This window comes from Hypomesus transpacificus, chromosome 9 (genome assembly GCF_021917145.1).
Source record: "Hypomesus transpacificus isolate Combined female chromosome 9, fHypTra1, whole genome shotgun sequence".
Lineage (NCBI taxonomy): Eukaryota > Metazoa > Chordata > Actinopteri > Osmeriformes > Osmeridae > Hypomesus > Hypomesus transpacificus.
In genome coordinates this window covers 2,264,331-2,287,531 of record NC_061068.1, presented here as the reverse complement: position 1 = coordinate 2,287,531, position 23,201 = coordinate 2,264,331, and the positions used below count along the sequence as shown (strand labels likewise).

Here is a 23,201-nt window from a genome sequence, read left to right as displayed (position 1 = left end):
GTTTATTGCCAACAGGCAATTGGTAATGGAATTGATGGCCGTTGCGTTCAGTGGATATATATAGTTGTGTGTCATCCGCATAGCTATGGAAATCTATGTTATGTTCTCCGATTATGTCGCCGAGTGGTAACATATAAAGAGAAAAAGGAATGGACCTAAGCAGCTTCCTTGAGCAACCCCGTAGCAGTTCTCATGTTTCTTGGACCTATGGTCTCCTAAACTAACATAAAACGTCCTTCCTGTGATATATGATTTCATCCAGGTAAATACACTCTCTGTGAACCCAATAAGCTTTTCCAGTCTATTGATTAGGATGTCGTGATCAATGTTATCAAATGCTGCACTGAGATCTAACAGGATAAAGCACTGAGATCTAAAGGATAGAGACTTTATTTGCATCAGAATTTAGTCTGAGGTCGCTAATTATTTTGGTGAGAACAGTTTCAGTACTGTAATATTTCCTGAAACCTGACTGCAAGACTTCCAGGATGTTATTTTCTTCAAAAAAATTATTTAATTTGACTAAAACTATCTTTTCCAGAACTTAACTAATAAATGGAAGGTTTGATATTGGTATGTAATTTGCAAGTAAACTGTTTCTTTAATAGGGGCTTTACAACAGCTGTTTTGAAGGCATCTGGGAATACGCCAGTTCTAAGGGACGTGTTTATAATCTCTACCACCGGACCTGAGACACTATCAAACACTTGCTTAAAGAATGTTGTGGGTATAGCATCAATGTCTGAGGTTGTGGAGTTAGATTGACTGACAATATTGGAAAGTTCACTAAGTGTGATACAGGTAAACGTGCTCATGGTTATGTTGCAGAATCTACTGATGTCAGTTTTGACCCCACTATGAATAATAATAGCTCTGAGTAAAGTTATTTTGTTATTGAAGACCAAAGCAAGCTCTTCACATTTAACTGCTGAGGATGGCGGGGGGGCAGGGACAGTGTTTAGCAGCTGGTCAATGGTGGAGAAAAGAACTCTGGAATTTCAGGCATTTTCTGTAATAATGTTGGAGAAATATTCGCTCCTTGCTAGACGGACGGTTTTGTTATAGGTGGTTAGTGTGTCTTTGTAGATATCGTAGTGGATAATGTTTTTTTTTCCTCAATTTTCTCTCTGCTGCATGGCATTTTTTTTCCGTTTCACTTGTTTTTTTTCTCAGCCATGGGGAGGTTCTGCTTGTGCACTTCTTTTTGGTATTCAGTGGTGCAACAGAGTTTAACACAGATAATAGTGCATCATTGAGGTTCTCTACCATTTCATTCAGAGAGCCATCATGATTAATAACCTCTGTAACCCCACTACACATTTCTGATCAGTCCTTCATCCAATTCTCTGTCTCTCTCCCTCCAACCCCTACTACCTACCTACTACCCCTCCCCTTGTAACTTTCCGCCACAACCTCCGCTCCCTATCTCCCTCCCATTCCTCCTCTATTGTAACATCCTCCCTCCCTCCCTCCCATTGACGAGTTAATGTCCCACCCCACCGACACTGCCACAAACACCCTGTTATCCACATTAACTTACATTACATTAATTCATTTAGTAGATGCTTTTATCCAAAGCGACTTACATTTACACGCTCTTATCCAGAGCGACTTACAGTAAGTACAGGGACATTCCCCGAAGCAGGTAGGGTGAAGTGCCTTGCCCAAGGACACAACGTAATTTGGCACGTCCGGGAATCAAACCAACAACCTTCTGATTAATAGTCTGACTCCCTAACCGCTCAGCCATCTGATCCCTTCCAAGAGAGAGCTTTACAAAGTGCATAGGTCACTGATAATAACAACAAGATAGCCCCAAAAACATTGCGAGTAGCCAAAACATGAAGCATCCAAAACATTAACTGCATCACTTGACTCTCTCTGTCCCCTGTCAACCAGGCCTGCGCGTTCTTCCCCCTCCTGCCCGTGGCTCACGGATGTTATTCGTGAAGAACGGTCCACCCTTCGCGTAGCTGAGAGAAAATGGCGCAAATCCAAAGACGGTCTGGACCTTGATAAGTATCGCTTCCTCCTTAAATCCCTCTCTGCTCACATAACTGGTGCTAAAACCCACTACTTCCTGAACAAAATTAACTCTGCCTCAAACACCCACAAACTTTTCTCTACCTTCTCGTTCCTTCTTAACCCACCTCCCCCACCCCCTCCCTCCACCCCAACAGCAGATGACTTCTCCTTCTTTGAGGAAAAAGTCGCAGACATTAGCAGTCGGTTCCCTAAACCCTCCTTTCCTACCCCCTCACCCTCTATGACTGACCCAACTAAATGTCTAAACTCTCTCTCTCCCCTGTCCGAGGCAGAGATCTCTGACCTCATTCTCTCTCATCGCCCCACCTCCAGTCCACTTGATTCAGTCCCCTCCCCTCTCTTTCCAATAATCTCTCTCTCCATCATAACTTTTCTGCTCCATGTCCTTAACAGTCCTCTTACTTCTGGCATTTTCCCCTCTGCCTTCAAACAGGCCAGTTAGCCCCCTACTCAAAAAATCCTCTCTTAACCCAGCCATCCTCCAGAACTACAGACCAGTATCTCTGCTACCCTTCTTTTCTAAAACAATTGAACGAGCTGTATCTAACCAACTGTCAAACTTTCTCTCTCAGAACAACCTGCTTGACCACAACCAATCGGGCTTCAAGACTGGCCACCCCACGGAAACTGCCCTCCTGTCAGTCATCACTGCCCTCCAGTCTGCCAGAGTAGATGTCGGGAAGATCCTACCAGGTCTCCTGGGGAGGCAAAGTGTCGGCCCCCCGCCAGCTCTCCACTGGTGTCCCACAGGGCTCTGTCCTTGGACCTTTCCTCTTCTCCTTGTACACCACCTCGCTTGGACCAATCATCACCTCCCATGGCTTCTCTTACCACTGCTACGCTGATGACACGCAGCTGTATCTGTCGTTGCCCCCGACTGATCCGGGGATCTCAGCTAGGATCGAGGCCTGCCTCACAGACATCTCCGCCTGGATGACCAAGCACCACCTCCAGCTGAACCTCGCCAAAACAGAACTCCTCATCATCCCTGCCAAACCCTTCATCTCCCACAATCTCTCAATCACCCTGGGATCGGCTACGGTGACCCCTTAATCCTCGGCCAGGAACCTTGGGGTGACCATGGATGACGAGCTTTCCCTCACTGCCCTAATTGCTGTGTCTACCGATCGTGTAGATTCACCCTCTTCAAAATCCGGAAGATCAGGAGATACCTGTCTGAGCATTCCACCCAGCTGCTAGTCCAAGCACTTGTCCTCTCAAAGTTGGACTACTGCAACTCGCTGCTCGCCGGTCTCCCAGCACGCGCAACCCACCCTCTCCAGAGGATTCAGAACGCGGCGGCCCGTCTGGTCTTCAATCTACCCAGACGCTCCCATGTTACCCCGCTCCTCATCTCCCTTCACTGGCTTCCCATCACGGCCCGTATCAGATTCAAGACTCAGGTACTGACCTTCCGAGTGGTGAACGGGACTGCACCTGACTACATCAAGTCTCTCCTCCTGCCTTACACCCCCACCCGCCACCTACGGTCTTCTTCTGACAACCGTCGGGTGGTCCCACCGCTCAAGAGCGCCCGGTCCCAACACAAGCTCTTCTCCTGTCTGGCCCCCCAATGGACATTGACTGTCTCCCCACCTTCAAGAAAAGGCTCAAGACGCACTTGTTCCGGGAGTACAACTCTCTTATTGAGAGTCTTGTTGCTCTTGTTGGCTTGTTATAACGGATTTAAACTTTTTGTACTCGCTGTGAAATATTTTACTGTTGATTGTTCTTCCACAGGTACACTTGCACTTTTTGGGTTTCATGCTGTTTAATTGTACTTGCACTTTTTGACTTTCATGTTGTTTAATTGTAACTTGGTAACTGCATGCTCTTATGGTTCTTCCCTTTGGCACTTGTTTTTTTTAAAGCTCTCTCTTGGAAGTCGATTTGGATAAAAGCATCTGCTAAATGCGTAAATGTAAATGATTAGTGGGCTCATAAAGAGCAAATTGTTCAGAAAATTTGATCATAGCTGTATCGTCTAAATATCTTCTTTGGAGTAAGAATTATTTTTTTGTGGTTTTTGTTAGGATAATGTCCACATTAAAAAGTATATAATGCTGGTCTGACAGGGGTAGATCAGTTATGGAAATAGTATTGATATTTAGTCTAGTTCTTGTTATCACAAGATCTAGTGTGTTTCCGTGCCGGTGTGTTGGGTCTTATGTGTTGAGTTAGATTGAAACTGTCGAGGAGATTTAAGAGCTCAATAGTTCTTGGGTCTGCTTTTTAATTTACTTGGATATTTAAGTCTCCGTTTAAAACTACGTTGTCATATCTAATGACACATAGTAATAATAGTTCAGAGAATTATGTATGAATATTGGCGAGTGCTTGGGTGGCCGATATATAATAACAAAAAGTATTGATTCGGTTTTGAGCTCTATAGCAAGATATGATTAGGGCTGTAACTAACGATAATTGTAATAATCGATTAATCTGACAATTCTTTTTTTTCACTATCACTGGCACACACACAAAAAATAGGAAGGTTGCTTTATTCAGAAACTGCTTTTTATAAAAGCCTGTTTGTACCAATCACCCCTCAAAACAGTAGCTGCTTGTTCCTTCATATCGAGATCCTGTTCTTTCAGTCTCATCCAAGTAATTCCATCACATCTCAAACAAGGACACTCGACCGTTCTAGAGCAGAAACACTAAGTACAAAGGTCGATCACCACAACTACGATGCTTCTCCAGGAGAGAGCTGTGCGTGGGGATTGCAGAAGGGGTACCTGCTGAGCCTGAGGGGGGCGGGGCTCCGGAGCGCTGCCAGGCAGTGGCCTCGGCGGCCATCTTCCTGATGTAGGCCTCGTTCACCGTCAGCAGCACGTTCTCAGGCTTGATGTCTGTATGGATGATCCTGCACTTGGTGTGGAGGTAGTCTAGACCCTGCAACACCTGCAACACACGGAACAGGTCAGGACCCCTGCTGGGTCCCCCTACACAGTGTGAATGTGTGGGTGTGTGTGTGTGAGAGTACCTGCCGTATGATGCTCTTGACGCAGGGCAGGGGGAGACCCTGGTAGTTGGACTTGATGATCCACTTGAGCAGGTGGTGACCAAGCACCTCAAACACCATCACCACGTCTGGGAGGGTTAAGGACTGATAACCTCCTAGTCTATCTGAACACCGGCCAAACCAAAGGGAGGAAGTCCGGGCATGTGGCCTGGAGACACAGCTGTCCCTGACATGAGTGTGTTCGGCCCATGGCTACATAACACGAGTGTCAGGAAGGAGGTCTGACAGTGTGTGTGTTCTGGGGAAGTCAACCACCTCTAGTTTAACACCATCCACCTCTAGTTTAACACCATCCACCTCTAGTTTAACACCATCCACCTATAGAGATACCAGGTGTTGGGAAACAAGCAGGATGCTCTGAAGTAACAGGGGCCCTGATAGGCTGAGGAGTTTTCGGGCCGTGATTGGAGGATACGGGTTCCATTCACGCCTGAGATCTTGAAGTCGTCTAGCAACTGAACAACCTTCTCTCTGCTGGGGTCACTGGGGTCAGTGTTCCTGACCTGGCACACACACACAGGAGACAGAAGGGTGAGGTAGTGTACTACGTGTGTGTGTGGTAGTATGGAGTCAGAGGTGTGTGTTTGTGTGTGTGGTAGTATGGAGTCAGAGGTGTGTGTTTGTGTGTGTGGTAGTATGGAGTCAGAGGTGTGTGTTTGTGTGTGTGGTAGTATGGAGTCAGAGGTGTGTGTTTGTGTGTGTGGTAGTATGGAGTCAGAGGTGTGTGTTTGTGTGTGTGGTAGTATGGAGTCAGAGGTGTGTGTGCAGTCCCGGCGTTATGGGCTGGCTTTAGGGGGCCGGGCCCGCCCCCAGAGCCAGCTGTGCCCGCCCCCAGACCCAGCTGTGCCCGCCCCCAGAGCCAGCTGTGCTCGCCCCCAGAGCCAGCTGTGCCCTGGACGGAAAGTTTTTATTTTCTGTATGAGCTGGTTCTGCGCAATGGTAGGCTAGTTGTCCATAACTTACCTGTTTCAATACCAAATAAAATCTGTTATATGTGTAAACCTGTATGGATTCAATCAATTCAAATTTGGAAGATAATTAAGATATGTTACATGATGGGATTTATTTAATTTGCGCCCCCCCTAAAACAATGGCATGCCGTCTTGTTAATTTGTGTCTGGCGCTGGGTTTGTGTGTGTGTTTCGAAGTATGGAGCTAGAGGTGTGTGTGTGTGTGTGTGGTAGCATCAGGGTTCGTACAGATACTGCATAATGAAATTCCAGGACTTTCAAGGACTTTTCAAGTTCTATTTTGGGGGGTTTTCAAGGACTACAATCAGAGTGTGTGTGGTAGTATGGAGGTAGAGGTGTGTGTGTGTAGTAATATTGAGGTAGAGGTGTGTGTGTGTGGTAGTATGGAGGTAGAGGTGTGTGTGTGTGGTAGTATGGAGGTAGAGGTGTGTGTGTGTGGTAGTATGGGGGTAGGGGTGTGTGTGTGTGTGTGGTAGTATGGAGGTAGAGGTGTGTGGTAGTATGGCGGTAGAGGTGTGTGGTAGTATGGAGGTAAAGGTGTGTGTGTGTGGTATATCTTACTGTTTTGAGCAGCTTGATCTCGTCCAGGGCTGTCTCTGTGTAGTGCTCTGCACTCTTAACCACCTTCATGGCCACAAAACGCTTTCCCCTAGAACACACACCTCTATTATACAAACTTCCCTAAAACACACATACACTTCCCTAACAGACAGACTGTGTGAGGTCTTACTGGATGTCCCAGGCCAGCCACACGGTGGAGAAGTGTCCCCAGCCCAGCTTGCGGATCACGTGGTACCTCCCACTGAACAGGTCCCCGATACTCACATGGTGGTAGCCCCCTGGACACAAAGGGCACATACAGGGCACACACACACACACAGGGCACACACACACACACACACAGGACACACACAGAGGGCACACACACACACACAGGGCACACACACACACACAGGACACAGGACACACACACGGCACCACTTAGAGGGGTCACACGGGGAGACTGGGTCTGTGCATGTTGTGTGAGAGCAGTACCTCTGCAGTAATTGATGTGTGTGTGTGAGTGTGTGTGTGTGTAGTACCCCTGCAGTAGTCGTGTGTGTGTGTGTAGTACCCCTGCAGTAGTCGTGTGTGAGTATGTGTGTGTGTAGTACCCCTGCAGTAGTCGTGTTTGAGTGTGTGTGTGTGTGTGTGTAGTACCCCTGCAGTAGTCGTGTGTGAGTGTGTGTGTGTGTGTGTGTGTGTAGTACCCCTGCAGTAGTCGTGTGTGAGTGTGTGAGTGTGTGTGTGTAGTACCCCTGCAGTAGTCGTGTGTGAGTGTGTGTGTGTGCGTGTGTAGTACCCCTGCAGTAGTCGTGTGTGAGTGTGTGTGTAGTACCCCTGCAGTAGTCGTGTGTGAGTGTGTGTGTGTGTGTGTAGTACCCCTGCAGTAGTCGTGTGTGAGTGTGTGTGTGTGTGTGTGTGTACGTGTAGTACCCCTGCAGTAGGCGTGTGTGAGTGTGTGTGTGTGTGTGTAGTACCCCTGCAGTAGTCGTGTGTGAGTGTGTGTGTGTGTGTGTGTGTAGTACCCCTGCAGTAGTCGTGTGTGAGTGTGTGTGTGTGTAGTACCCCTGCAGTAGTCGTGTGTGAGTGTGTGTGTGTGTGTGTAGTACCCCTGCAGTAGTCGTGTGTGAGTGTGTGTGTGTGTGTGTAGTACCCCTGCAGTAGTCGTGTGTGAGTGTGTGTGTGTGTGTGTAGTACCCCTGCAGTAGTCGTGTGTGAGTGTGTGTGTGTGTGTGTAGTACCCCTGCAGTAGTCGTGTGTGAGTGTGTGTGTGTGTGTGTAGTACCCCTGCAGTAGTCATTGGGGTCCTCCTGCTCATCCTCGTCAGAGCCCAGGACTTCCTGCTGTTCTGGGAGGGGAGAGTCTGGTTGCGGGGGTGCTCCCCGCAACGCCGCCTCCGGCCTGCAGAGGGAGATACAGTTTAGTGGCACATAACTTCCAACACAGAACTACCGTACTCCAACTCTACTCACACAGCATTAGGGGAACTGTACAATCAGATACACAAATATGGACTGGGAGATAGCCGATCAACTGAACCACAGGTAATAAACTTGTTTGACGACAACAACAAAACAATCACTGGAAACAAAACACTGGCTACCCATCACGGCTCGTATCAGATTCAAGTCCCTGGTAGTAGTACTGACCTTCCGAACGGTGAAAAGGACTGCACCCGACTACATCAAGTCTCTCCTCCGGCCTTACACCCCCACCCGCCACCTACGGTCTTCTTCTGACAACTGTCTGGTGGTCCAACCGTTCAAGAGTGCCCGGTCCCAACACAAGCTCAGGGTTTCCCGCAGAACTTCCCGCAGCGCTTATATATATATATATATATTATAGCGATATTTGCTATGTTACTCTGTCCTGTTTTCTCCCTTCCATTCCAAAACGCCAGTCTCCCTTCATTAGGCTATCGCACAACCCCTCCATCCCACCCCCCCGGTCTGACGGCAGCACCCCACCCTACCACCTTAACGAATACATTTTCTGCGGGAAACCCTGAAGCTCTTCTCCTGTTTGGCACCCCAATGGTGGAATCAACTCCCCACCTCCAACAGACACTGACCGTCTCCCCACCTTCAAGAAAAGGCTCAAGACGCACTTGTTCCGGGAGTACAACCAGTGTTTCCAACACAGACTAATTTGTAGAGGTGCGCCAAAGAATCAACACCGGCCGCCACATATTGCGTTTCGTTATAAAACATTTTTTAATGGTATTTAAATCACGCAGCGTATTCATTCAGCTGCATTTCCTTTTCCTGCACTCCCCCCGTCTCTCTGTCACTCACGCGTCTCTCTCTCGCACACACACACAGTCACAACGTCAGCAACGACGTAGATCCGCCGTTCTAGTAAGACAGACAGCGATAACAGCGAGCCGCATTAGTAGCGGAGCTAAAAGTCTAGGAAAGTTGAGGCTACTTTTCACTAGGTACCTACAAAAATGTATTAATCTGCTAGACAAGTGGGTTCCCCTTCGTTCTTTGGTGAGCAGTCTCACGAGCTAACTAGTTATTTAGCACTAACATTGCTACCTGCATATATGCTGAAATTGTTTACAATATTTTAAGGCTTCGACCAGTGCTGCTCAAGCAGAAAGACAGGTTCAGGGAGAGAAAGAGATAGATTCATTAGGCATTGAAGAAAGAGTAGGAAAGGACAACATGCTGCTGTGAGAGAGCCAGCTGAAGCAACAGGTGAAGTGGACAAATATGTAGAAATAGGCAGGTAAGAAAGCAGGTCTCAGGACAAGGGAACTCATGTGAAGGTGTGAATCATTTTTGATAAATATTGAATATAATAAAGTTCTGTGCAACAAATTATTAACAAAGGAATTTTTGGACCCCCCCCCCCCCCTTCTGACATGGACCCCCCTCCCCTTCTGACATGAACCCCCCCCCCCTTCTGACATGGACCCCCCCCCTTCTGACATGGACCCCCCCCCCCCCCCACTTCTGACATGGACTCCCCCCCCCCACTTCTGACATGGACCCCCCCCCCCCCCCCCCCTTCTGACGGGCTGACTGACCCCACTAATTGCTTTCTAATCTGTGGGAAACACTGACAACGGTACTTAGGAATAATTTGCTCGACCTGATGTTAGTTTCCTCCAGGATCACAATGACTCTTATTGAGAGACTTGTTGCTCTTGTTGGTTAGTTGTAAATGATTTTAAATGATTGTACTCTCTGTGAAATAACCAACAGCTAACTCTCCTGTCGGTGAGGTTGCGCAAGCGCACATATGTAAATCGCCTGATCACTAGTCTTTCAGGACTACATATTTATTAGCTCTCAACACATTTATTTATTTTTAATTTTTGATTTACCTCACGCGGGCCGGATTGGGACAGCCTGTGGGCCGGTTGTGGCCCGCGGGCCGTACAATGTTCAGGTCTGCCATAACTGATTCTCTGGTGCTCAGGTCGTAATTTCAATGACACAGCACGGAGCAGCATAGGCCTACAGGAATATCTTGACCACAGCCAATCAAACGCAAAGACCCGCCCCATCTCTGTCTTAGTTTAGACCACGATATGATTCAACCATGAGTGTGAGTTCCGTCAAAGAAGAAACAAATGCTTTGTTCCTAGAAAGGCAGCGGATGCGAGGAGGTTAGGTGTGCCCTGCCTCTCCATGGTAACTTTCTAACCATAGTAGAAATAGTGATGGAACGATACTCAACGCACAATACAACTCACAATACTAAGTTCACAGTACGATAAAAAAAAAAAAAAAAAACATTTATCAAGATAGATTTATGACCGGTTTTGTTTAATAATCTTTGGGGCATTTTTCAATTGATTCTGACGAATACTAAACAAATATTGTATATTTTCTCTTCTAATCAAATTGAAGAATCTCAGAAATAAATATTTTCAAAGTAATAAATAACCATGCAATACAATGAATATGTCCTTTTCTTGAGTGAAACAGAAAATATGTTTTGTTTTGACCCCAAAATATTAATACTAAAACAAATCCCAAATCAAATAAAGAAATACTCTATAAAACAACATAAGGCTTTGCCTGTGTTTCAAGTTTAGATTTTGTATCGTTAATCTCAAAGTTTTCCTGTGCTATGCTAGCTGGCTTACAGCAGGGCTGGCTGGTTTACAGTAGGGATGTGCGTGGTTAATCGAATACCCGGATATCCTAAAGTAAGTTAGTATTCAAATACTTTTTTCGAATACTTATGAGCCTAGTTTAATTAAAATATATATTTTTTTATGAAAAAACGTTGCTTTGTGTTGTGAATTCTAATAGTTGTGACTAGGGATGGGCATTCGACTAAATTGTCTTAATCGATCGTCGGGAGAATTAACGATTGATTTTCGATTAATCATTAACATTTTTATATTAAAATTCACTATTTATAGGCTATATTAAAATGCAGTGAAAATAGAAAAAACAGCGTGTTTCCGCATTGAGATCTGTGGCTATTACAAGAAAAACAACTATTTCTGTAACTCCTAGAGGCAGCTAGAAGCCTGTGCTGAAACACAATTGGCCCTCGTTTTTTTCCCGGCTAATTAACAAAGCTTCATAAAAACCTTTGCCCTCAACAATACTTAAGGGTAGCATATCCATCTCGATGGACTTGCAGATCCGTTGGGTAATTTTCTCTGCTCGTTGTGCATCGCAGCTCCTCCGTGCTAGCAACCAAGAGCAAGATGCACCGTCACTAACCAGGGTCGGATTTACGTTCTTCAAGTGGTACATCATTTGAGTCGTGGAGGAGTTGTATTTATACTCAGCTTTGCAGTGTTGGCAGTGAACAAAGTAATTTTTTAGTCAATATGGTCTCACGCTACACTTCGCCGTGAACTCTTCCTGTTTACTTTTGAAATACATGGAAACTCGCCGGTAACTGAGTAGGCATATGTGGCATTTTGGTAAAATGTTTACTTGCTACCACATAGCGAAATCCATTGCATTCTTTCAAGACTCACACTACGCAACAGAACACGCATTAGTTTTATCGATGAACAAATAATGTCATCGACTAAATTCTTAATGATCGATAATCGATCGTCGATTAATTATGCCCATCCCTAGTTGTGACGTTATAAATGATGAAAACAATCAAAAAAGGTAGGCTACATGACCCTGCCTTCTGCTGCGAGTCTCCTTTCATTTCATTTGGCGCTACAAGAAGTTCAGTTTCCTGGCTAAGCAGTAAGCGTACCTGCAACCTCAGTCTTTTTTACGCCGGCCTGCTTGTAAATCGACTCCGTACTTGCCTCTCCCCTGGGCATTTTTATATGCTAATTTTCATGAATAAAAATGCGTACGGCTAATGTAGTTGGGCTTATTATTATTTTTTACCAGTAGCCATGTAGAACTAGTGTAATCGGCTATTTATGTTTGCATTGTGTGGTGGCGCACCGTATCCTATAGGATTCCGGTTCCAAGTTAATATGCAATAGGATATTTTTCCATGTGTCTTTCGTTTTTATCGAGGATAGCCCACCCAATGTATTTTTTTAAAACTTTTTATTTCACATAATAATAGGCTAAGCGTTATTCTACCAATTTAAGAGCCTACGTCTAAAGACGCAGCGTTTTTTCAAGGTTCATTGTCTTTTCATAATAAATTGATCTTTCATTTGTTTTCTTTATTCATTTACATTTAGTCATTTAGCAGACGCTCTTATCCAGAGCGACTTAAGGCCGTTATGCTACTCCGTACTTCACGATTACGGACACATGGGAAGGGCCTACGCATAGTTGGAACGCCCTCTCCGTCGTCTGCGGGGCCGTCGGAGACCTCTGTGCACCGTTGAAATTCCTGTCAATCCGTCATGCCGTGCTGTACGCGACGGATACCCCTTGGCCGTGATTGGTCCGCTACGACATCATTTCCAAACGACATCATTTCTGACTTCGACAGAAAGGCGTTTTCTCTAAGGTCGTCTTCTTGAAAGACGTCTGTGATGAGAACTTCTTGGAGAGAAAGTTTATTGTGAGCTAGTTTATGCTCTACTCTAGCGAATTCAGAAACGTGAGTTTGTTGTCTGTGCACTGACTGCCACAGTTTAGTGACCTAGAGTAGTAAATTGTAGTTTTGACTGTACATACAGTTTGTATGGATCTTTTTGTTTTCAATTATATCAGTCTTTTTGTTTATCATTTTTCACATTGGATTATACACTTGGTGGTGGAGAAATCTATTCACAAAACCAGAGCCTTGTCTATATTGCAGGGGTGTCAAACTCATTTTCACCGAGGGCCACATCAGCATTATGGTTGCCGTCAAAGGGCCAGTTGTGACTACGATGTAACGTCAGTAACGATGTAAAAACATGGTGTTTTTGTTGTAGCTTTTGTGAACATAGGGCCTATTATGCTGCAATTGAAGTCCGCCTTTTAATTCTTGGACAATCTGCTGTTTTTCTTGGAGGATAAATTTGCATATTTTTCTCAGTGTTTGGTGACAAAATGAAAGCGCGCATAGAGCAAGAGCAAAACGTTTTTTGCCCTTCATTTGAACGCAGAATAGCTTTTTGAGCTTTATGTAAAATAAACATTGCCGTTTTCCAATTGGTAAAACCTTGTGTAATGAAGGTGATGTCTTCATCATTTCTGGCTCCAAATTGTCGACAAGGGAAGTAGAAACATGCTAGCTTGGCTGAGTACTCTAACCAAGTTCGAGAGCGATACCAACTTGGGTTGAATGCCCGAGGACCTTGGCTGAAAATGCACATGGGGTACGTTCGCAGAACTGTCTGCATTGGAGTGCTGTCATTCAAACCATGCTCACCTTCACCCAGTTAAACTTTGCGTTTAACACTGATGTGCATACACTGCTTTCTAGAGGCGGGATGTCGTCACTTTGCCGTAACACAATCGAAATGCATGGTGAGAGATGTCGTTTATGGTCAATGCACGCTGTAAAGCAGCGTAGACTTTTTTCAATACCCCATTAAGCTTCCGCGGGCCACATAAAATGACGTGGCGGGCCACATTTGGCCACGTTTGCTCTTTCAGGTGGTTATATTGCATTAGACACAGTCTTTAATATAATATTATGTGCCTGCACCTGCTGCACTCATCGTCTGACTAGTGACAGTTGGTAGGAGGGTCACACGTGTGATGAGAGGTGGGAGATAAACAACGACGATTTCTAACTTCCAAAGACGCAACAAAGCAACGTGTTTGACAAAAACACGCTTTTCTAGCGAAAAGTAGCCTCAACTTTCCTCGACTTTTAGCTACGGCACTAATGCTGAAGGCTCGCTGATATAGCTGTCGGTCTTACTAGAACGGCATATGTATGCATTGTTGCTAACGTGTGCTGACGTTGTGACTGTGTGCATATGTGAAAAAGACGCATGAGTGACAGAGAGACGGAGGGAGAGCAGGGGAAAGGAAATGCAGCTGAACGAATACGCTGCGTGTTTTAACCTAAATAGCGATAAAAAAAAAAAAATTACGAAACGCAATGTGTGGCGGCCGGTGTTGATTATGTGGCGCACCGCCACAAATTAGTCTATGTGTGGGAAACAATGGACGCACTTCACAGCGCAGTTGAGATTGCGCGTGTGCGTCCTTGAGAACTGTAAGTCGTATAACTTATGTTGTCAGTTCATTTAAGCATGTTATTGTATTAGTCTATAGTTCTTGCAAATTTAAATTAAGTCAACTGGTGATTTTCGTTGTTTGTATTCTTCCCCTGCTAGCGAAATTGCATGTCTGTTGATTCGATAGCGATTCCTGCCCTTGCTCACGTTTGTATTTTAGGTGCATTATTATGCTTAAGTAGCCTAGTTTTATTGAATAAATAGTGGGTATATTGTTATTATTTGCTACAGAATGCTTAGCCTATCAAGATCAAATGAAGCAGACAGTGTACATGCTTCCGAGTGGCCTACCTTAATCTATAGGCTAGGCCACTGCATTTACAATAAGTTGTTACGTCAATTATAAATTGGCAGCAATTATGCAATTTAGAACATACTGTAAGTAGTCTTTAAGTATGCTAACTTTATTTCTTCAGGGGAAATAGGACAAAAATATGTGCAATATTACATTAGCTATTAGACTATTACATTAAGCTGCTCCGAAATATAGGCTTAGCACTTTGTTTTGGCCGGGGGGTAGACCTGACCCGCCCCCACTGCTAAAAAAAATCCTAGGGGAAACGCTGGACATATATACCCTAACCCATAGACATATATACCCTAACCCATATATACATAGACAGAGACATGGTATGGTTTAAACCCCTGCACATCTCGGCCAAAACTGGGCCATCTCTGAGCTCTGGGTTAAGGAGCCCTCTCTTCCTTCACTTAAAATATTTCCCTTCAAAAGCTTTGGCACCCTATGCTAGAGGCTGGCCAGAGAACTTGCACTGAGGGACCAGCAGAGAAACACAGAGTCAGAGAGACACAATTACAAAGACACAGTGAGGGGTCAGGGCTGAGAAGGATGACTACTGAGAGACAGAACCAGTAGAACAAACAACGAACAGTCACTGCATTTACATGATGGTATCAATTCAAATCTAGCTTTATTCGGATAATGCAAATTTTTGGGGCAACTGCTATTATTCGAATATATATGGCAGTGAATAAACTGAATCACTGGCCGAAAGCATGTCATATCCCAGTACGATAGGTGGCGCTGTTTTCATTACAATTAGTGGTGATACAGCCTTTTCCGCTTGACCTCTTCACCACCTACAACAATAACATCAAAGTTTCGAGAAAGATGGCGAACGGAGAGCAAGGTGAAGCTACGTCCCCACTACATTTCATGCATGATGACAATAGGAGTTAGGGCTGGGCGATATGGGTAACAAATTCTCAATATAGATATTCATATTTACATTCGATAACAATAACTAAACGATAGACCACATATCTGTAGTAGCTAAATAAGTCTCCTCCTCAACTTTTTCCCTACACTCGGCATAAGGTTTAGGCAGAGCAGTGTGAGAGAAATGTTTGTGGCCAGGGAGCACGTACCTGGGGTCAAGTATTTTAAGCTTTATAAAACCTTGCTTTTTATCAATTGCCTACTTATCAATACCTTGGCGCAAACTCACACTTTCTGCATGTTCCAACGAGTGATTTTGCTTCAGGTGGTAAAAAAGGTTTCATTCGAGAGCGGATCGTGACCCTGTGCTCTCTGGCAAAACGAAAGGTGGCGGTATTTGTTTTTACATTAATAGTAGCTGGTGTGGAGATGTGACAGTGATTCTGCAGCACTGTTCTCCTGATCTGGATTTTTTTTTTTTATTAACTGTAAACCTTTTTACTTGCTACGTGAGTTTGCTTCATTCATACTGGTCGGCGTCTACATGCCCCCTCAGGCTAGCGCCAACAAGGCTCAACGTGTACTTGCCAACCAGATATTGTGCGTGGAGCCTGAAAATCCAGATTACTTGGTTATTGTGCTAGGCGACTTTAACAAAGGCAATCTCACTCAAGAACTCCCCAAATACAGACAACTCATCAAATGCCCTACCAGAGAAGGGAACACTTTGGATCACTGCTACTCTACTATCAGTAAAGCATACCATGCGGTTCCCCGAGCAGCACTGGGTCACTCAGACCACGCCATGGTCCACCTGATTCCTGCATACAGGCAAAAGCTAAAGCAGTGTACCAGTGAGGCTATGGAGGATCTGCGGGCGTGCTTGGACTCAACTGACTGGGATATGTTCATGACTGCCTCCAATAGTCTGGATGAGCTCACAGAGGCTGTGACATCATACATCAGCTTCTGTGAGGACTGCTGTATACCAATACGCACCAGGGTGAGCTATAACAACGACAAACCCTGGTTTACAGCTAAACTCAGAAAACTGAGGCTGGACAAAGAGGCAGCGTTTAGGAGTGGGGACAAGGACAGATTCAAGGATTCGAGGAACAGGTTAAGCAAGGCTGTGAGAGAGGCGAAACGACTGTACTCAGAGAGGCTGAAGCGCCAGTTCTCTGCTAATGACTCTGCTTCTGTCTGGAGAGGGCTCAGGCAGATCACCAACTACAAGCCCAGAGCCCCCCAGTCCTTGTCGTTTTGAAAGACAATTGGACTGCCCTGAACTATCCCTTCCCTCCCCCCCGCTCCCCACCAACTCAGTGACGACACTCTCTATTCAGGAGTGAAGTTAACAGACTTTACAAGAGGCAGAACCCACGCAAAGCAGCTGGGCCAGACGCTGTCTCCCCTGCCACCCTCAAGAACTGTGCTGATCAGCTGTCTCCGGTGTTCACCTACATCTTTAACACATCCCTGGAGATGTGCCAGCCTGTCTCAAGTCCTCCACCATTATCCCTGTGCCCAAAAAGCCCAGGCCAACTGGACATAATGACTACAGACCCGTCGCCCTGACCTCTGTGGTAATGAAGTCTTTTGAGCGCCTGGTGCTGGCACACCTTAAATCCATCACAGACCCTCTACTGGACCCCCTGCAGTTTGCCTACAGAGCCAACAGGTCTGTGGACGATGCAGTTAATATGGGCCTCCACTTCACCCTACAGTACCTGGACTCCCAAGCATCCTACGTCAGGATCCTGTTTGTGGACTTCAGCTCTGCCTTCAATACCATCATCCCAGCCCTGCTTCAGGACAAGCTCTCCCAGCTGAACGTGCCTGATTCCACCTGCGGGGGGATCACAGACTTTCTGTCTGACAGGAAGCAGTGCGTTAAGCTGGGAACACAAGTCTCTGATTCCCGGTCCATCAGCACCGGATCACCTCAGGGCTGCCTTCTCCGGATCACCTCAGGGCTGCCTTCTTTCTCCTCTGCTCTTCTCCCTGTACACCAACAGCTGCACCTCCAGTCATCCGTTGTCAACTCCTGAAATTTGCGGACGACACCACCCTCATTGGGCTCATCTCTGGTGGAGACGAGTCTGATTATAGGTGGGAAGTGGCCAATCTGGGTTAGGGTAATCACCTTGAGTGATTCTCCAGTCAACACTGTGGAGTCCTTCCGCTTCCTGGGCACTATCCTCTCCCAGGACCTCAAGTGGGAACTGAACATCGGCTCCCTCACCAAGAAAGCACAACAGAGGATGTACTTCCTTCGGCAGCTGAAGAAATTCAACCTGTCAAAGACAATGATGGTGCACTTCTACTCAGCCATCATTGAGTCCATCCTCACCGCCTCTATCACCGTCTGGTACGCTGCTGCCACTGCCAAGGACAAGAGCAGGCTGCAGCGTATCATCCGCACTGCTGAGAAGGTGATTGGCTGCAATCTGCCTTCCCTCGAGGACCTGCACACCTCGAGGACCCTGAGGCAAGCGAGGAAGATTGTGGCCGACTCCTCCCACCCTGGACACTCCCTGTTTTAGTCACTCCCCTCCGGCAGAAGGCTGCGGTCCATCAGGACCAAAACCTCACGCCACACAAACAGTTTCTTCCCTTCCGCTGTTGGCCTCCTCAACAAGGCCAAGGGTCCACACTGACTTTAAGCTCAGCATAGATGTAAATTATGTTCCGTGTACTTATATGTTATGTTATGCCAGGTGCTTAAGTTGTCTTGTCTTAAGAATTTCAGTGCCCAGTCTAACCTTGTGTTGTTCTGTGTACCTGACAAATAAAATACTTGACTCTAATGACTACTTAAAACACATTACATTACACTTTTGTATCTTGCACATTTGTATTTTTAATAATATTTGTATTTTTTTTTATTTTTATATTGTAAGTGGTAACTTAAATTAAATTTTATGACAACTTAGATTTTATTTTATTGTACATTTTATTTAATTCTAATTCCACTTAGTACTGCTGGTTTATGTACCCTGTGTGCCCTTAGTAAAGTGATTCCACATTTTTTTATCTTAGGTTCCTATATGTTTATTGTATGCACCTTCCTGCCAAAGTAAATTCCTTGTCTGTGCAAACTTTCATGGCGAATAAATCCCATTCTGAAGACGCTGAGTCCAGTTCATAGTCCAATTCACCGTTTACAAGCATGCGATGTCCGAATTATCAACCGACTCGGATTGAGTTATCTCGGGGTGTTGAACGGATCTTAGTCGGACCGCAATTATTCGAACAAAGGTGTTTACAAGAAACGGATCATTCTATTTCAGTCCAAATAAGCCAGTAATTCTAATCCATGTAAACGCAGTTACTGAAAGATCCAAAAATAAAGATTTGTGAAAGAGAAATCAAATGGCACAGGTTCAAACCCTAATGCACCACTGCCCGTCTTAGAATCACCAATAACGATACAGCTGTTACAACACACACACACACACTCTTTCTAGACCACCGGTAACTGTACAGCTGCTACAATCATTCTCTCTCTCTCTCTCTAGACTCTTACCTGCAGGAAGAACGTATGCCCATAGCAGCTGGTAGAGACAGGAGAGGACAGGTCCAGGGGAAGGAGAGGGGAGGGGTCCAGGTGAGAGCAAGTCACCCTCTCCCCACACACACCAGACACAGGAGGAGAGGAGGAGGAGAAGAGAAAAGTGTTGAAGAGAAGAAAAGCAAAAAACAGTAGAGGAGGGACGCAGGGAGGGGAGAAAAGAGGGGGAGACGGGGAGGGGAGAAGAAGAGGGGGAGACAGGGGAAGGGGAGAAGAAGAGGGGGAGACAGGGGGAGGAGAGAAGAAGAGCGGGAGACAGGAGGAGGGGAGAAGAAGAGGGGGAGACAGGGGAAGGGGAGAAGAAGAGAGCAGTGCAGAGAAGAGGGATGGATGTGGCGGCAGATCTGCCTCATGATGAAGTGTGGGAGTCAGATGGCTGAGCGGTGAGGGAGTCGGGCTAGTAATCAGAAGGTTGCCGGATCGATTCCCTGCCCCTCCAATATGACGTTGTGTCCTTGGGCAAGGCACTTCACCCTACTTGCCTCGGGGGGAATGTCCCTGTACTTACTGTAAGTCGCTCTGGATAAGAGCGTCTGCTAAATGACTAAATGTAAATGTAATGAAGGTGCTGAGGAGGCGCTAGACATTGCTGCTTTCTAGACCCCCCTCCCCCACGCTCCCCCCTCCATCTCTCTCACTCTCCCTCTATCCATCTCCCTCCCTCCCATTCTGCATCTCTCTCTCTTCTTCCTGCTCTACCATTCTCTCTCTGACCGACAACTCTCCTTGACTTTCGTCACCACCCTGGCCCCTCCTGCTCCATGGACAGCTTCGCTCTGATTGGCCGGTGCAGCTAAGCACTGCATTGCAGGTGAAGGAAGCTGCTTCCTTCTCTTCAGACCAAAACAACCCCAACCCCCTCCTCTCCCTCTCCCTCCATTCTCACTCGCTCTCTCCCCCCCCCCCCCCTCATCCTGCTCCTCCCTCCTCTCTCTCTCCCCCTCCTCCTCCATCATTATCATTATGTTGCTATGACTACAAGGGGAAAATGCTGGCCAGTTCTGATAGGTGCTTAAATGACAGAGGACAGATTTTTCACAAAAACAACATAACATACGTTTCCAGCATTACTCCTACTGTGTTCCAGCATTACAGAGGCACACAAAGTAGGACACAGGATACAATAACTGTTCACTGCTGCTAAAGAAGACTGCAGTGATCTTGGGACAATCCCTCCCCCCCCTCCCCCCGCCTGTGTCCTGATACCGTGCTCTGCTCCCTCTCCGAGTGCCAGCTCTCTGAAGACACACACACAGCATGGCTTATATAATGAGCTATGTCTGCAGCTAGGCAGGAGGGGAGGAGAGTTATATAGCAAAGAGTCAGGTTTTGGAGGAAGTCTGTAGCACAGCCACCTTCATCAGCTGAGTCTTGCACTAGCACTCAAACAACAACCTGACAATGACCTGGAAACAACTGTTGCAAACTGGCTGGACAGGTAGAAACAAAGAGACATTCAGAGGAGAGAGACAGAAAGACAGAAAGATAGAGAAAGAGAGACAGAGAGAGAGAAAAAGAGACAGAATGACAGAAGGAGAGAGAGACACAGAGGAGAGAAAGAGGAAAGACAGAAAGGAGAGACAGAGACCAAGAAAGAAGGGGGGGGGGGGGTGGGTGTTGAGCCAGAGGAGCAAGTGTTTACTAAGTGAGAACTGACCAACATAAAAGAGCCACCAGGGACACCCCCTTAACACTCATTCACCCACACACAATCAGCCACCTGACACACACACAGGCTCTGTACACTTTATCTTTCACACAAATTCTATTTCCAAATGAACCCCCCCCCCCTCCCCCGTCCTCCATACACACCAGAGTGCCACTCACTTGCCCCTCAGGCCGCTGGCAAGCTTCACCACCGCCGTGTTGAGAGAGAAAATCCAGTCCAGGAGCCACATGGCCTGGAGAGGCTAAGCTATGCTAGTCTACAGGGGAGAGGCTAAGCTATGCTAGTCTACAGGGGAGAGGCTAAGCTATGCTAGTCTACAGGGGAGAGGCTAAGCTATGCTAGTCTACAGGGGAGGGCAGCAATGGCAGCACAGGAAAAGTACCCTGCTCTGGGGTTCCAGCCTCCTCTCTGCTCCCTTGTCTTATCCCTACTGATCAGGCTGCTCACAGCAAGGCTGATGTTACTGAACAACTAAGGCTGGAGTGGGAGGGAAGGAACGTGAGGAGGAAGAGAGAGAGGGGAGAGAGCGAGCGATTGAGACAGAGAGAAAGGGGTAGAATGTGAGAGGGTGGGTTGGGGGACAGAGAGCGATGAAGATAGGAACAGAGGGAGGAAGGCAGGGAAGCTTGGAATTGTGAGAAGGAAACCGAGAAATAACAAATTAAGGCAGAGTGGTAAAGGGAGAAAGTGAGGGACGCTGACAGACACATACATACACTCTGGTTAACATTCATTCCACAAGATTGTTTTAAAACGAACGACTAGCATTTCCATTCTTTAGTTACTAGCAAATTTGACGATATTTAGGCTTCTAGTAATTAGGGGTGTCACGATACCAAAAATTCAGTAGTCGGTGCCAATACCAGTAAAAAAATAAATAAGATTCCATGTACTTGAACCATGAACTTCTTTATTAAAATACTTGAAAAATATCAAAATGTCATAATGTGCAATATAGCAGAGAACATAAAAGTGCAATTAATGCTCATAGTGCATCCCCAGAGATCTTTTCAAAAGGTACTGTGCAAAAACAACAACAGTGCAAAACAAAACAGTGGATATAGCAGTGCAACCATTCAGCTAACAAGATAAACATGTTTTTTTCTTTTCATAGCATTGCACGCCTTTTTTTGGCTAGTTCAGTTTTTAGAGAGCAAAACTAACTTGTCAACATGGTCTTGGGTAAGTCGGAAACGTCTTGAACCGACAATGGCTTGGTTTCCCAGATTTGTTAAGAAGCTCTTAAAGCTAAGAGCTTCTTAGGAACGTTCTAAGAGCGTTCTACAGCACTTTTGGAACATTCTTAAGAAGCTCTTAGTATTAAGAGCTTCTTAACGAATCTGGGAAACCCGGCCAATGGGTGTGTTCGACTCAAACACACCTATTGATTCCTGAGACACTGAAGACTTCGGACGCACAGCTTGAAGCCGCAATACAGAGATACCTCCTTGCAAATTAGGATTAATGATAACGCCACGGTCATCTGCCTCCTACGCAAAGTACTTCCATACACGACTCATTGCCTTTTTTATCAAAAAGTCGAGATGGGGCGATCGCTGCAGCCGCAGATGCCATCTTCCACATGCGTTTTTCATCAGGTAGAGGTGAAGTCCCTCCCCTTCGGATGGACTTACGAATGCAAGTACTGGAACACTACCCGTGTACTACGTATACTGCCCCCATCAGTTCTGGAAGAGGCGCAGCACCGATGCTGCTAACACTGATTAAAGAGCCTGTCTGGAGGCACGCACTTTTAGCCCTAACCCTGTTAACCCAAACCCTAACTGGCATCATCGCTAACGTGCCTACAGTGCTTGGGCATCGTTGGCGTTTTGTCATTTTAGAACCGGAAGGTGACGGTAGTATGTGTTCTTGTGACATCCCTACTAGTAATCCATTTAAATTAGACTTGCACTTACTCATTAGTTAAAAGTCAGTTAAAATATCCCCAACTTAATAGGCTGAGTTAACACACATACGTAACACGTAAACATATAACATTTGATGTTAATATTGATAAGGACCACACCAGAGCCATAGAAAAAGAGAGTTGCGACACTTCCATAGACTCCCATTGTTATCGAGGAATGCGGAAGTAAAGCGTGTCCCACGCGACCTATAGTTCCAAACATTGTATTTTCCACCGTTGAACCCCATTCATTTTCAGTGTCTCCAAAGTAAGTTAGCTAGTAAATTGATGAAAATCATGAATTTTTTCATATTTCAACCACCACATATCATTTGTTATTAGTAGTATTTCATATAGCCAGCTGTAGAGAAAATGTATCGTAAGATTATAGCTTGTTAGATTCTAAATGCAGTTTGCGCTAGACTATGGGTCTAGTATCTAGAGCTAAGCAACACTTTTACTGTAGCTAGCTAGAGAGCATGTGTATCATAACCAGAAGATCGTTGGTTTATGGTCTGTCAAATTAGTTCTAGTTATTGGTGTTCTTTGGCATACAGAGTTTACAGAATCTGCTCTTATTAGCCTATAGTACATCTGATTAGAGCTAGCAACAATGAATTGCAGATTAAAGCCTTGGGTCCCATATTGTCTAGCAACGCTCGGCAGGAATTTCAGGTCCACTCAATAGCTAGCTAG

At 45.8% G+C, this 23,201-nt stretch overlaps 1 protein-coding gene across 2 annotated transcripts in view; it reads right to left on the bottom strand.

Annotated features, from left to right (window-relative positions):
• The window catches only part of srpk1b (SRSF protein kinase 1b), a 37,180-nt gene that overhangs the window by 11,204 nt on the left and 2,775 nt on the right, over positions 1-23,201 (bottom strand). For both annotated transcript variants that reach the window (XM_047025291.1, XM_047025292.1), the window contains exons 3-8: positions 7,871-7,986; positions 6,773-6,881; positions 6,604-6,691; positions 5,487-5,574; positions 5,033-5,139; positions 4,785-4,950 (exon numbers count right to left, since the gene is read on the bottom strand). In XM_047025291.1, coding sequence (XP_046881247.1) covers positions 4,785-4,950; positions 5,033-5,139; positions 5,487-5,574; positions 6,604-6,691; positions 6,773-6,881; positions 7,871-7,986 — 674 coding nt within the window. The remainder of the gene's footprint in view (positions 1-4,784; positions 4,951-5,032; positions 5,140-5,486; positions 5,575-6,603; positions 6,692-6,772; positions 6,882-7,870; positions 7,987-23,201) is intronic.